General features: G+C 44.9%; 1 protein-coding gene across 2 annotated transcripts in view; it reads right to left on the bottom strand.

Annotated features, from left to right (window-relative positions):
* Window positions 1-881: 881 nt before the first annotated feature.
* The window catches only part of LOC109464479 (blastula protease 10-like), an 18,043-nt gene continuing 2,858 nt past the window's right edge, over window positions 882-16,066 (bottom strand). The window contains exons 3-10 of one of the 2 annotated variants that reach the window (XM_019761479.1): window positions 9,284-9,402; window positions 8,652-8,757; window positions 5,083-5,221; window positions 4,387-4,468; window positions 3,733-3,936; window positions 3,235-3,373; window positions 2,503-2,751; window positions 882-2,107 (exon numbers count right to left, since the gene is read on the bottom strand). In XM_019761479.1, the coding sequence (XP_019617038.1) occupies window positions 1,701-2,107; window positions 2,503-2,751; window positions 3,235-3,373; window positions 3,733-3,936; window positions 4,387-4,468; window positions 5,083-5,221; window positions 8,652-8,757; window positions 9,284-9,402 (1,445 nt within the window). In that variant the 3' untranslated portion in view covers window positions 882-1,700. The remainder of the gene's footprint in view (window positions 2,108-2,502; window positions 2,752-3,234; window positions 3,374-3,732; window positions 3,937-4,386; window positions 4,469-5,082; window positions 5,222-8,651; window positions 8,758-9,283; window positions 9,403-16,066) is intronic. The other variant, XM_019761478.1, reaches the window with a different exon arrangement.

Below are 16,066 nucleotides of genomic sequence, written 5' to 3'. Positions count from 1 at the left end.
GTGCTCTGCAGGACAAGGGTTAAGAGCGCGAGTGGAAACAATCTGAGCGACTTGAGTACGTCTACATCCCACTCGATAACTTGAGGTGGCAAGGTGGTTACGACTAGAATCCAAAGTTTATGGTTTTGGATCCCTGGCAGGCCCCAGTGTTGTGTGCTCGGGTACCTCACCTATTTCCTCAGTCAACTCATGCTGGTGAAAATGAGTACCTAGCTTGGGGTTACTCTCCAAGCAGAGTTTTGGGTTTTGGGGGTATTTTTAGCGTGTTTTTAGGCTTTTTTTTTATCGGGGTTTCTCTTTTGCACTGAATTTTTTTTCCACCAAACCCAAGGAAAAAAAATTCAGTGCAAAAGAGAAACCCCGATAAAAAAGCCTAAAAACACGCTAAAAATACCCCCAAAACCCAAACCTCTGCTTGGAGAGTAGCTTGGGGTAGTCCTGTCCTCTCGGATAGGCGCTAGGCCGTATCATGGTGGGGCTCACGAGCGCCACACCTCGACTGCGTTAAAGAACGAACTTACACTTATCAATATAAGTAGGGGTCTTTCTTAGTGTGGGTGGGTAAAACCTTACAGTGTCTGTGTTGACATCTTAAAAAATGGATCATCCTTCGGTATATGTGGTAAATCAAAACAAAATGGAGGACTGGAGCAAAACTTGTTGTCTTCGTCATTCATTCATTCATTCATTCATTCATTCATTCATTCATTCATTCATTCATTCATTCATTCATTCATTCATTCATTCATTCATTCATTCATTCATTCATTCATTCATTCATTCGTCAGACTGTTAAACCGGCCAATCCCCTATAATTCACCTAATCCTAGTCTTGTCAAACTATTACGACAAAGGCTAAAACCAGTAACAATACAAACACATGCGGTGACTTTTTGGTTTATTCAGTTCAAAACCGTTGACAAAATAGTACAATTGAGTGATCAATGAGGTCTCGTATCTAGTCATATATGTGAGCTCATCGTTTTGTTGGGAACAGTCTGCAAGCCATCTTATTCTTTCTATGGCTAATTGACGTCGGTGAGGTAACTGGTATATATCTGTGAAACAGCTCCCTGAAAACGTCTTATAAATACACATCAGCATATTGTGATCTTAGATCACATGTTAACTGTGTTGATAAATAGTCCGAATCACAGAGTACCTGTGTGGTCATAGATAAGTTACCTACTTATAGATGACTCAGTTGTCTAAGAAAATAGATTCTTATGATTATCATTTAGAACTTGAAATACAAAATCTGCATGAATAGGAAATATGAGAAAATCTCAATGAGACAAGCATTGTGAGTATAGTAATGATGTGCAAAATATACAAATAACATAGAGATCATTAACGGTGAAAGTAGCCGGCATTTTGAAAAGTGTAATGCCTGTTGCTCCGCTAGTCGGCGCTGCACAGTTGATGACAGAAAGGAGTCATCCTAGTTGCTTTCTCCAGATTTTCCGTACAACTATACATGTACATATGTAATGACTAGGTGCAGATAAAAAAAGGTTAACAGACGCCCTTCCAGCCCTTAAAACTCGATAAAGTCCACCATTTTTTACGTCATTTGTAAATACAAAACTTTACAAGGAATGTGATTAATATACAGAAACGCTTCGTATGTACAACTCCCATCTCTTCTACGTCCACAACGCCCCCTCGCGGCTAGCAAAGGAAGTTACGGTCCTTCTGAGTTAATGGCTCCTGTCCTCGGTATCGGCTGGTTTGGAAGACGGACGCCTGCGTAGCCACAGTCTATGCTTCCTCCCCCTCTCCCTACTCAGGTAGCCCGGCTTTCTGTGCTTCTTACGGTTGACTTCGTTGGACACGCCGGACCCGTCCCTGTCTCTGCAGAGCGGAATGTCGCAGTAGTCCCAGTAGCGGCTGGACTTGACGTAGCACCAGGGTCGGGAGCTGTAGGGGTAGGGAGGGTTGCGGCAGTAGTTGTGCTTGCCGATCCCGGCTAGCCCGCCCGGGTAGGTGTGCACGCTGACGTCGCGGTCCAGGGTGTCGCTCCAGGACAGACAGGACTCGCCGTGGATTGTCGTGCTGAGCTTGCCCCGGTAGGAGGCGCCGTTTTTCGGGTAACACTTCGAAGCTTCTGTGGATGCAAAGTACACATACATGCATGTATGTCAGCCTCAAAAGAAAACGTATGCTTTGAAAATAGTTACAACACTGAATGGTCGAATGACGCTTCTGTTGTTAGTTAGGGCTTTTTATATGGGCTAACCAAGAATAATTATGAATTGCAAATTACATAAAGCAATCATACTACAGGTAAGCAAGACCAGAAATGATACTTACAATGCTCAAAATTACTGTGAGATTTTGTAGCGCAAATGAACCTCAAGTTCAATATGAATGTGAAATGGCTGTTTTGGAACTCCTTGTTACACAAGCTGTAGCGTATCACAAATTAGAACTTCTCAAATAAAAGATACACACATGTATGAATATTCCCATCTATGACTGGTTAGTGTAACGTGTCCTCACTTTTAGATTTCTTGGGTTTGATGACGGCGTTCTCCTTACTCTTGCGCTCGCCGGACCGGGTGGGGATGTTCCATGTCCTGGGCCGGGGCCGGGGCGGGAGGGTTCTGGGCCGGGGTGGCTCGCTGACCTGCACGTAGCTGCTGCGGGGACACTCCTCCGCACCCAGGGACGTGTGCGTCCTGCACATGCACTTACAGTCCCGACTGAGAAACGCCTCCCCCTTGCAGGTCACGGTGGGACTGCAGTGATCTGGAAAATCAATTGTAAGCATCCATGTCAATAGTGTTCCATTGGCATTACGATGTTGTTTGAGTTTTGGTAAACAGACCAACAGTGTAGAATATGATCCATGCACATAGTTTTAAAATGTTATCGCATGACAGTGCACTGTTTAGATTTCATCATGCCGTTCCAAACGCACGGTCTTGAACCTAACAATATGGCGGACGCTAAATGACGTCACAGTCACGTGACTGCAAAATTGCCACAGGCAGAAAAAAGTAATATTCAAGCAGATCTTTCGGTGGCCGTTAATTGGCCAGGCAGAATCCAGACAGTATCCATTGGCCAGACAGTATCCATTATATTGGCCAGGCAGTATCCATTTGCCTGGCATTACCCATTGGACAGGCAGTACTAGTATCCACTGGCCAATAGATACTGCCTAGCCAATTTGATATTGTCTTAGCGGCCATCGAATCTGCTTGGAGATTAAGAAAAAAGTTCTCTTACCGCTGCAGCCATACATGGCGTTTGCAAGCTTGATGTCGAAGAAACTGAGGGAAATCCGCTGTCCAATCAGATCCTGGAAGAAGGGGTCAGTGGTCACCACTGTCCGCAGCTTCCTCCGGCCAACGCGGGTTGCAAATTCCTGTGGACGAAGCGTTCGAACGTACGTGACCACAAGGTGAATAACAAGGTCAATCGTTTCAAAGTCTTTAACCTGACATCACAGCTTCTAGATTTGAACAACCGACGCCATGATGGTGGAATTAGTAGGTCCAAGATGGCGACCAGTTATCAGAGCCCCAAAATACTGGTTCTTGTAGACACCTGGTCCTCTCTAAACATTAAGAGAAAAAACTGACATTTTGAGGTTCTTGGAAATCATATACGAGGACTATTTCCCATACGACGAGGAATGTTGAACCCACCAACATGGCGGCCGCTAATTACGTCATAATCACGTGACTTCAGGCACCCCATTGATTGGCCAACGTGTCTACTCACGTCTGATCTGTAGTGCATGACGGAGATGTAGTCGTACGGGACGTTGAAGTCGTTGACTCGGTCCCAGTCGTACTTCTCGAAGTTGTGTTTCTGGTTCTTGCGGACGTTCTCCCACAGAACCTTGACGTACGAGTCGCGGTCCGGGCGGCTCTGCTCGTGGAAGAACCCGACGGTGTGGCCGAGCTCGTGAATGGCCGCTCCCACCTGGTTGTTTGCAAAAACGGTCACATGAAAGTTCTGTTTATATTTTCGTTCGTTCGTCTGTTCCTTCCTATCTACACCCGATGAAAAGCAGTTTGTGTGGTCGTGTGGCGTAAAGGCAGAGCTAGTGCTCAACTCGGAACCAAGAGATCCCGGAATCGAGCTCTGACGTGCCACCGAACTTGTGCCCTTGGGAAAGGCACTTTACACGACTTCTTTCTTCACTTAACTCGAGTGAAAATGAGTATATATTGTCCTGTCCTGTATTCGTCCTCTGCGTTGGTGGCGGCATAAAATAAGTTGATATAACTTGAGTGTGCCGTCACCATGTCTAGTCATTAAAAGTTCGAAATAAACATGCACTTTGTCTTTTAATTGCCTGGTGGCGCTGCCATTGCAGTCCAATTGTACGTGATCATTTATTTTCAGAATGTTTATTTTTTGTTGACTTACCCCTCCGTTAAACAGGCAGCCGTCGTCCATAGACAACATCTGCTCGTTCCCATACACAAACATCCCGACTTCCGACCAGCAGCTGGAAAACGACGAGACGGTGTTTAATAACGAACATGAAAATCACGATGTACTTTTAGTAGTAATATTCATCATAACATTCATCTGTAATCATGGGTTGTATCAAACAATTGGCTGTCTTATGGACTTTTTGATCCATGATCCAATATAAGTTGTTTTCTTTAGTAGCTTTCAAGTCCATTCACGTGACTAGATCCTGAGCAATGGGAGGAGACGCAGATAACCACGTGACCTATCATGGGCATCGTTCCCAACGTCCCGTTCCCAAGGTCCCGTGTGGAGTTTGAACACCACACGTCACATGAGCACGTCGGCAGAACGCACTGCGCCTGCGCAGAACCCCGTATTTTCGCGTTTTTCGTTGGGTTTTTGGTCAACGTTGCATCAGAATTTTGCCTGTTGCAGAGGGCATTCTTTCCGACACAACATTTGGAAACTACTGTCGAAATGCTAACCTTAAATGAGCGAATACAAGCTTATATGAGACATTCTGCCGAACTGCTATGTACAATACATTACGGGTTTTGCGCAGGTGCGGTACGTTCTGCCGACGTGCTCGTCACATGACTATATTCTGACCAATGAGTGTACCGGATACTGAACCACGTGACTCACCCCTTCCCCTTGATGAACTTGACGAAGTTCTTGTTCCCCAGCTCCTGGACGAGGCCGGGGGAGTGCGGTTTGAAGCGGATGCAGGTGAACTTCTCCCAGTGCCGCATGGCGTCCAGTAACACCTCCCTGTTCCCCTTATCTGTGCGTCAGAAAAAAAAATACGGCTCTCAGTGACAAATGTGCTGATGTTGACACATTGGCGCATTAAATCCGTAGTGTGTTTTTGGCACACATTAAGACGGATTAGTAGACGCTGTCGGCAGTGCTGCTGTCTGCAGTCCCGCTGTCGCGAAAAGCTGTGTGTAAAGTGGTCCTAAGAGGCTCGGTGGGCGTCACTCCACCATACAGAGAGGGAAGTCGTGTAAAGTGCCATTCCAAAGGCAAGGGCACAACGTCGGGCTATGGTGAGTATCCGAACCCGAAGCTTCGAAGTCGGGACCTATTGGTTCCGAGTCCAACGCCCTTATCTGTTAGACGATACGGTAAACACTGTTGTTATTAACAAGTGACGAGCGACCAGATACGGACTTACATTCAACAGACGACCCCTATGGTCAGTTTCACAGCAGTTTAAAATTCGATCAGGTCAATGAACCGTTTCCAGAAAGTATCTGGACCAAAGTATAAACAACAACAGTAATAAACATCTGACAGTTACATCACAGACGACAACAAGATATCATTAACGTGGTTGATTTGATGATTTGTGAATTTGCTTGAATTTCGTAAGTTTACATTTTGCCGCAGTTGTCCGCATTTCATTGTGCGTCTTTTCGTCCAGTTGCTGCGGAGAGAAAAAGCAGGAAGAAATAATGAGCCACAAATGACTTAGAGAGTGAGCAAAAGCACTATATCTGCTTGAAGAGATCAGTGTTTTATGTCTTGGTCCAAGACATGATTTTCTTAAGCAGACCATGAAAGGAACGGTTCTTTTCTTAGCAACCAGACAAGCTGGAATCCCGCATATCACTCCCTCACGTCTACAAGCTCCATTTTAATGTCGTCTGCTCAACAGACCGAGTGGAGTGTTTGTTATCGTTGCCAGTGCGTGGCCCGGTTTGTGGATAATCTGTGTGTCCGGCTGCCCCCCTCCCGCCCTAACCACCGCCACAACAGCGCCGTGTTTACATCACAGAGAACAACTGATCCACATAATCCTTCCGTCCCAACGGCAACCTGTGAACGAGACCCTTAACCGGTGAACGAGAGCTCTCAGCTTTCATCGCGATATTACGCGAGACAGGTGTGGGGATATCCCTCCCGGATTTTAGTAACATTCTCCGGATTCACAGACCGAGAAATAACGTCACAGACTGCGATGTAAACATAATAGGGGACACCCCAGGAGAAATCATCTGACTGCACAAAGGCGACGAGTAATTTTGGCGGAAAGAAATGCTGAAAGAAAAGTTTCCGAAGACCTATGCAGGGAAAATTAACGGCATCAAATGCATAGTCCGAATCGGACGATATACACACACGGATGGTGGCACCATTCTAACCAACTAGAACTCCGAAAGAAAATACTATAGTACTTTTTGAGTTTTAACATATAGTTCTAACATAAGTGACGAGAATACTATTTATTACACAGTTAGAGGAGGAAGTATTAGGTCCGTGGCCAGGTCAGAAACACCGGAAGAGGAATAGGAATGAGACTGTGAGTTGACAGACCAACTTTTCCCGCCAAAACTAAAAGCCCAATTCTGCCAAGCGTCGTTGGGCTGAGTGACAGGGACGTACATGTTGCTGTCCAGTATTCAGATGTAGGAGTGTTGTTGACCACGCTAGTGTCCAGATGGACGACAATCAACGCAAGTGATTGACCACAGGCACGTTGAGAAGGAGGTCAAACCAAATGGGCGGAGTATTTATATTGGGCTGACCACTGGACATGCTTTAAATTAACCGCAAGTGGTGCTAAGTATCGAGAATACTGGGAAGCTTTAAGGGTCTTCCAAGAAACTTGCGAGTCGTTTTCCCATTGAGTGAGATGGGTTGAAAGTAGGGTGTCCATCTGGCTCTACTACCGTAGAATGTGCGTAATAAAGTACTGAAGGCTCTATCATAGCCAAGCCTGGATGTCTGACTGTTTCGAAGGCTTACACAGCCCAAATTCTCGGCTCTAGGACTAACATGCCCCCAAGGAAATTTTACCACAGAAGCTGGCCTGTGTTTAGGCACTGGAAACAGCCTGGCGTCCCATCAGGCTAATCACGGCCCGGTGTAACGGTCTGAAACACCCCCAGGCTAAAACTGTACCCTGGCGCAGTCTTATCACGGATACACTTCGGCCTGTTACACTGGTTCATGTCCGACACTTTGTGCGAAATGTGCCAAAGTGTAAACATCACACACGGCAAATGCCGAAACGACCTGATCCCAGACAGTCACGTGTAGATACGGCGCAGAAATTCTGCATCGTAATCACTTGTTAAAGGAAAAAGATTTCAAGAAGTGCCCAGCTGCACCAAGTCACCTGATGGACAGGGATAAACATGGAGTCTCTGTCGGTATACCCAGACGACAAAAAGATCGAGACTGTCAGCTTGCTAAGCCTCCTGCGGTAGAGAGACGTGATTGCAGACGACAGGTAGATGTCAATCACAGATTCCAGAAGCACGGATCGAAAAGGGGTTTTATACATGGCCTGTGGAGAGGGAGATTGACCCAGGTTTGCTGCGTTAGAGAGGACAGAAAGTCATAGGTCAAAGATGGGTCAGGGGAGCTACATACAAGGCGAAACAACTTCTCTCTTTAATTGGTGAAAAGAAAACCAATTTCATATATTATCAGCAGCGCAATAGCTTTCCATTAGTAAATGTATTGTGCATGTATCTTATTACTTTAAGCACGGAAACTTTCTGACGTAAATTTGTTCACAGAGTCGCATTTCAAATAGAACGGCTGTACCACGTACATATGATAAATCGGCGAAGAACGTCAATGCATAAAAAGAATGCGCCACGAAGCCAAAAAGCGTGCCAAAATGTTTCACACAGCAGCGAGTTTAAATGGAACGACCGTTAAATAACGACCAGTATCTGTGCTTTGCCATTGGCACAATAAAACTGCAACTGTGCTGCTGACGGAGCACAGGGTAATGACCTTTCGTCAAGGAGCCACATGTTGCATCAGACTAGAAGCAAGCTTAAGAAGTTTAAGAATTGTGCTCTATTATTTTTTAAGTCAATATATTGCATAGAAATTGATCGCTACCTGCATGTTAAACCCCTTGTTTCTCCTGCCTAGGTTAGGCTATCCATTTTTGTGAGTAGAGAGGACCGTGTCAACTGATATTGTCACGGTTGTCTTTGTTATCGATTAAAACCGTCCGCCATATTGGTGTAGGACACCAATACAGTGGTGTAGCAGGACACCAATATGGCGGCGGATCCACCGATGACGTCATGTGAGCAAACTCTTGATATGTCGTCCTACGATCAGACGATTCAGAGCCACACCGTGTTAACCAATGCTTGATGCATCAATTCAGGAAACAACAGCTGAAACTGAGTAGCAATTCCAGTGACAAATGCAACCTGACAGAGGGAATGTTAGCCACTTACTGAAGCTACTGTCAAACTCGTACGGAATGGTGGCCTTGGGCCAGCGGATAGTCAGGTCCCGTGCTGCTTTGCGCCTGCTCCGGACGTGGTGCTCTGGTTCGGTCACCTGCGGGGGAAGACGGATTACTACATCACGGAACTTTAAATCAGACACGTCCGTCTACTGCTGTAAAGCCCAAAGAGGGAATAGTTGGATCCACACATGCTGAAATTGGCACATTGGTTATGAAAGGAAAAGGCACCTAAAAACTCGCAAAAGGCTTCACCAGGTAGGCCAAAAAACAGTTACTCAAGCAACTGAATATGTTTTTGGAATCAATTCCAAAATCATATCCAGTTGCTTGAGTAACAGTGTTCTTCGTGTATCTTATTACCTGGATGTCTAATCTTCACCGATGTTTCATCAGGTTGTTTAATAATGGCAACCTTCTTATTTCAGCCTGTTCACTGTCTTCCTCAGTACGTTATAGAATTACAAAACTCCCAGAAGAAGCTACACAACTCTACAAGAGAGATTGATTCTTAGATTTTATCGTACAATTTTCAATCAGATGTTGTGCTGAAAGCACAATATCACCATCCAACATCAAATTCTGCATATACAAGATTAGAATCTTGAAGTCGGATTCTACCTTGTCTTCTCTCTCCTTGTTCTCCTCTATGAGAGACTGGACGTCGTGGTATTGTTCAAACGTCAGAGCCATGTCGCCCTCGAACAGAATTCTCTGGTGGCGATCAGTTTTGGCATCCTGGGAACGAGACGAAGATATGAGGCATATTATGTGACAGATAAGTAAAACAGTACACATGTACAAAACAACAACAGTCAAAATATGAGGCAAATTGTGTGGCAGAAAAGTAAAACACTACACAGCAACAAAGTAACAACAGACAAAAGTATCGACATTACTATAGCGACACATCATGTTCATGCGCAAATTAAGTACTATCTCTGTATGTAATTTTGATTTAATTGATTGGCATTCGGAAATCTTACTGCTAATTCTTGCCTTCAAGTCTGGCAAACATTTCGTAAACTAGATTGCACATGGTGCTTTCACTCTGAGAGTGTCTGAAATACTTAAGCAAAACAACGGACTGGTGACGTGGGGTCGTGCGGCGTAACGACATAGCGTTCGGCTCGGAACCAAGAGGTCCCGAGTTCGAATCCTGCCATCCCACCGAGCCTGTGCCCTTGAAAAAGGCACTCAACGCGACTTTCCTCATTTCACCCAGGTTACGGCATAAAAAGAAGTTGAAAACTGGAGTTTGCCGTCACCACGTCTTGTGATAAAAAATGCTGGAATAAAAAAAAACGATCTGGAGATACAGTAGTGGGAATTCTTTTCGGTATTGTTGGGAGGTTGAATGAGGTACAGCCGGGATGGTAACTGAACCCGTCACCCTGCCGGGGCGAGCCGGCCACCTGTTCGGGAGGAAGTAGGGCGTTTTACGGCGTGGTGAGTGATGCCGTCAGGCCTCAGCACGATCAACACGACAGGCGAGAACGGGTGTCCAGACCTGCCTATCATCCAGCTATTTCCATCAATCAGCATCAGACAAGATACGTTATCAGCTATATTTCCCACCCACGTAATTCTTTTGAAATGACCATTTCAACACTCCGTCCCCAAAGCGATCAAATGATTCATTTCTTTCATTTTCGAGTAAGCTGAAGACGTTGAGCTATAGAATTAGAAGTCGTGGAACTCGCTGCCGCCAAGTACAATAGGGGTATCCTCACTCGATGGCTTTTGACAATGTTTAGAGTTAGATATTCAAAGGCTAGATGTGACAAGTCGTTAGGATATAATGGAGCTAGTTGCCGCCGCACCGCGTGCCTGCGAAGCTGGTGTGTTACGCCGAAGGGCGGTTATACCGGCTATACGGATACAGATACAGATATGAGATTTCCCCATGTATTTCAAATTTTTATTTAGATACAGATGTACCTTGCAAGATGCTATGAAGGGCTAGGGGGTGGGGTGGGGGGCAAGAACAGGTGGTTCGTAGCAGTTTCTTGTAAGACATTGCCGTGTTGTCATTTCAGAACCCTACGTAGTTTAAATGTCCAACGTAGACACAATAGACCAATGCAGTTTATTTTTGAAGTGCCATATCTCCTACACATTTACTCGAAAGAATCACTTCTTGTCGTATTACACTTAACAAAGAAATCCAGCTGTACTTTTCAGGCCGCTATGTAGTCACGAATGTCAACTTTTCCTGATAACAGAACAATAGATAGAAACGAAGGCTGACTGCGTGTATTTTTAGGCTCCCTACATACAACGACTCGTGCACGCACACAAGAAACAGCTGCAGATTATCACTTCAAAGTTTTCATAAAAACAGAGCAAGTCTGAAGGACTCCCCGAAGCCGAAAGTTTTACGTACGAAGGAATAAATTTTGAAGGAATAACCGAAGGAATATATTTGATATTAGGGAAAGTTGTGGATGCTTTACGTATCCAAAATGCCAAAGAACACTGATAGACCAAGTTCTACACATTACAAATCCAGAACTATCTGCGGTTTCTAAATACAGGTCAGCTATCTTACGGTTGCTTGTCAGACATCACGTTTTGCCACGCGAAGCAAGCCAAGCGGTAGATATTTTTTGACACAGGTCGTTGACAGGTTGCCATTTCCTCTCTCTATGTTGTGCTGAGTTTCCAGAATACCGTGTCCTGGCTTATGTCATCTAAAAGAAATATGTTACTGTGTTGATTTGCTGACTGCACTTAGGGAATGTAGCTATTAGGAGAGGAGCCATAATTTGCCCTACAAGGTTCACATGCTGGGCGAAACGGTGGTAGGGATTTCTTAGATTTAGACTTTGAATTAAGATTGACATGACATGTACAACAACCCTGACAGGTACCAGCAGTCTCCACCAGACTCCTGGGCAGGCCGAATAAATTGTCGAAAGCGGCCAAAGAAAGGGTATATGATTGCCGAGTAGTTGGTCATAGTAGGACAAATTTGCCTGCAGACTAGTCTACCAGTGCTGTATTGCGTCTTATACATACAGTGCACAACAATAGTATTTGCAGCTGACATGATTCAGACGTTTCCTCCTGCACCATTTCTGTCAATGTGTCGTCAGACTCTGCATAGAATGATGCCTGGATCCGAAACATCAGCATCCGAAGCATCAGTATCAACATCAGTATTCCAGGACTTAGTCAAAGGAACCAAAACAGCATCGAAATCAACTCCTCACTTCTGACGATCAAATAGAAAGCATAAACTCTTTGAGGAAAAATGCAATCTCTTTAAATTTTTCGGAGGCAAAAAGAGAGTGCGAAAGAAACACATTGTTCTTCAGAATGTCCCTGCACGTGTTACTTGACTCCTGTGGGAAGGACTTTTAACCTGTATATTGTATGACTAACCCGTCTTAAAGCGTACTTCTGACCTTCAGTCGTCGGCATCTCTCTGCAACGTTGTGCAGGGTTAAAACTCTACAAATTGGAAGTCTAGACTAAACGTTGAGACGCGGATATCACACAGACACACTACACGCCTCTGCTGGAAGGAGGTAGGGCGTACGGTGTCCGCCCTCAGGAGATAGTTCATCAACTTGGCAACGACGAACGGAAAACCCTGTGGGTGCGAATCTGGCTCACAAGGAGCCTCTGTCTTCTCTGTCTGTATCTTAGATAAATGATTCATGCAATCGAGCAGTTCCCCGTTGTAAGATTAGGCGAAAAACAAGAGCTTCTGTAAAAAGCAGTATTGATGGATTCTGCTAATATCGTGATATCATTATGACCAAAATGGCTAAATGTTATAGCCAACACTAAGTAAACTTACTAAGTGTTGGCTATAACATTTAGCATACCAACACAGATGAACCTTCATGCTAATCGTGATATTCTCCTGTACATGAGCTCCCGCTCCACAGTCTATAATGACACCCTAGATGTGGGGTATGCCGATGACGTTGGCCTGTCCAGGTCAATCCCCTGTCGGTCATGTGGCGTAGACAACACTATGTCAGCAGAAGCGTTGCAACTCGACACGTGGGCTGGTCAAAATGACATGATACTGAACGGGAAAAAGAGTCAGCAGTTGCAGATCTGCTTCAGTAGGAACATTCCTGTACCCCCACCCTTGTCTCTTGGAGGCGAACTTGTTCCTGTTACAACAACTGCAAAGGGCCTCGGGTTTACTTTTGACAGTACTTTATCCTGGCAAGCACATGTAAAGTCAGCAGTTTCCAATGCCTCCAGCAGGCTGCATTATCTGCGGTTACTGACAAAACAAGGAATGAGTGTCGCCGACTTGGTGCAGGTGTATCTGTCGCTGATTCGCCCTATACTAGAGTATGGTCATGTTTTGCTCGTTGGCTGTAGTGACGAGCTGTCCACTAGTATGGAACGAGTACAAAAACGCGCTGTGCGCATCATCTCCCTCGGGGGAAAGCGAACAGTTCCAAAGCTCCCTTCTTTGAAAGAAAGGAGGGAAGCGGCCGCTTTGAAGCTGTTCACAGCTATGATAAAGCCTGAGCACCCACTACATGACCTAGTGCCCCCCCAACGGTCCACAGCTACAGGTAGATGCTTGCGGAACGACAGTGCCTTCACTGTGCCAAAAGCCAGGACTGAGCGACTGAAAAGGTCATTTGTTCATTGTGCGGTAAAACTGTACAATGAGTCTGTTTCATAAGCTATCCCATGCTGTATCGATCTGCATCCAATTTTGTTATCTTTAAGCTGTTATTGTTCATTGATTGTATTGTATTATGTGTTTTGATTATATTGTAACAAACTATCCACTTCAGGGAGACTCTTGTCTTTCCCTGCATATGTATGTTTGGTGGTTGGAAAACCAATAAACCAAGAGATATCATATCAGTAGTTAAAACGAGGTGATGAATTGGCTGCTAAAATCGGCTGCAGAAAGGGCTGCCAGCTTCAGGTTGAACGACCGAACTCGGGACGACTAGAAATTGCGGAAACTAGCCACCAGGGCAAACATAGATTTTCATGAAATCTGCTCGACTTGAAGTGTCGTGCACCGTCTGCCCCAACGTTGTTAAACAAGATATCATCATTCTGACCTAAAAGTCGTCTGCAGGATCACTCACGTGTCACGTGAGCAGATGTGCTCCCTTCCCCGGGGAATTCTCCCTTCCTGACGACCGCACGGAAACGCAAAATATCGCGCCGGTTTGCAAAGTCAAACTAACAACCGTGGAAACGTTTAGACTCGAAGTATTTTAAGCTGTAGGCGTTGAGAGACCTTACCAGACCTTATCATTGATGCCAAAACCGTGCCTCACTCGCTGCATACTTTGTCTGGTACACAGCACTAGGTGAAAGGTTTACTACCTGTCTTCACTTTTAGGTATTGCTTCTTCAGCAAAACTGCACGGAAAAACAAAACCAAACAGCCGTCAGAATCATCATACTTAACGAGAACTTGAGCGAAAATATTCCAACAACGTATACTTGGCATGTCAACTTCGGCATTGTTGACCTAGGTAACAATTGGCAAAGCGACTGTTAATTCTATACCGTGGTATAGAAATAGCCAGCTGGCATTGACATTGGTGTCATTGCACTTTGTGTTAGAATACTTGCACTTTGTGTTAGAATAACAGACAAGGCTGTAGCGCTGAATGACCCAAGGAGGACAACTAAACGAAGACACTTGGAAAATGGACCGCTCTAGCATAGTACAAAACCTATTATAGTTGCCAAGTTTCTTTCGTGCTCTCCGCAAGTAGTCTAGATACCAGGCTAAGGACATTGTGTGGATGCTAACGATGGCATCACTGCCATGTGTTGGGCACAGTAAAGCAAGGACGCTCTCAAATGGGAAATCGGTCAGGGACAGAGTTTGGCACGTAGGTGAACGGTAGTGGCAAGACATGTGTTCAACACAACTTTCGAGAATTCGCAAAATGGCAAAATCGTAAAAAATCGTAAACGTAACAATACTGAAAGACAGAACATTATGTCCTAAAATAAGTTATTAAGACAGCCTTTTTTTCAATCCATCACTGTAGATGTCACCATAGTGTTCAGGATGTTACACACACTCTCTCTCTACTTTCTGTTTGTCTCTATGATCGACCTTGTGATTAAAAGGTAGTATCACCAGCCGCTACGCCACAGCGTGCTAAATAGAGCTGTCGGCAGCTAACGGGGTCTCTCAGGGGATAGAGTCCGTCAAATCACCGGACCGAAAGCCGTAACGGGCCGACCATATCGGGGGCACACCGGCCTAAATAGACCATAGGGAGTCTGCCTACCCGATGTATGGTTTCTATTATCGTTTCAGGGAAGAAAACGGCCATTTCTTAGAATCAACAGCAACTGACATGAACTCGATTAAAGATAATTCTCAACCCCTTTTTGGGGACAGATTCTTGAAATTTTCAAATCTTGTTGTTTTGGGGCATATGTCATGCAGCGGATTCAAAAAGCTCTTAAGATTTTGAGGAAACGCAAAAACCAATTAGCATCAATCACAAGATGCAATGATAGGAGATTTTCATATAAGCTGATACGATATTACCTGGGTGCGATATTAGTACATTATTCTTTTTACACTATCCTGGGTGCGATATTAGTATATTATTCTTTTTAGGTCAACGAGTTGCTGAATCCACGTGTTACAGGAAGGCATGCTATTAACCTAATGACTCAAAATAGCCACCTCTTATAATCAAAACAACCTGTTTGGAGGAACGCAACAACTTTCAGCAAAATCGTGAGTACTACTAGGACTACTAGGAAACGAACTGTGGCCCAAAATCTAGATCATGATTTTGTAATATTTGAGGCTCTTGAATTCTTACTCTATGAAAGCTAGATTACTTAGAGATTGAAAGACGCCAAGTCGGTCGATTGCTCTTGTACTAGACTAATCTGAATAATGTACAAGTTGTACACTTTTACAGTGTCTGGGAGCAAGAAATCCTTGCAGGGAGCCAAGGAGCATGTACACTGTGCAACATAGCCTCTACCAGGCTTCAGGAGGTGGCTGGAAATAGCTCGAGTAGAAATTGGCCAAATAAAGAGATAAGTGTACTCTCTAGCGGACCAACTCTCCTGGCATGTTATCTCTCTGTTTGGCCAATTTCTAGTCTTCCCACCGTCCTCACGAAGCCTGATAGAGGCTACTGGCAAAAGTCTGACACTCAGGTCAGTACTATACACTGGCTATAGCTAACCTCTGGGTCAGAAGAATACACACATGTACAGCTTCCGACCGGACATAGCAGCGGATCAGGTCAGTTTAGAGCGCAGATAAATTAAACTGCGGTGACGGGGTGCAGGAAGTTAACGGGCCGGGTAAAGTCAAGTTCGCGGTCTCCTAGGAAACGACTTCGCTTCAGGACAGTGGCGGGCGGTTGTCTGCGGTGTTGAGCCAAATCTTTGAGCTGCCACATACGCGAG

Source organism: Branchiostoma belcheri, unplaced genomic scaffold, assembly GCF_001625305.1.
Source record: "Branchiostoma belcheri isolate BF01 breed outbred unplaced genomic scaffold, Haploidv18h27 scaffold139, whole genome shotgun sequence".
NCBI lineage: Eukaryota > Metazoa > Chordata > Leptocardii > Amphioxiformes > Branchiostomatidae > Branchiostoma > Branchiostoma belcheri.
The sequence above is the reverse complement of the archived record's forward strand: the minus strand, read 5'-3'. Positions and strand labels throughout refer to the sequence as shown.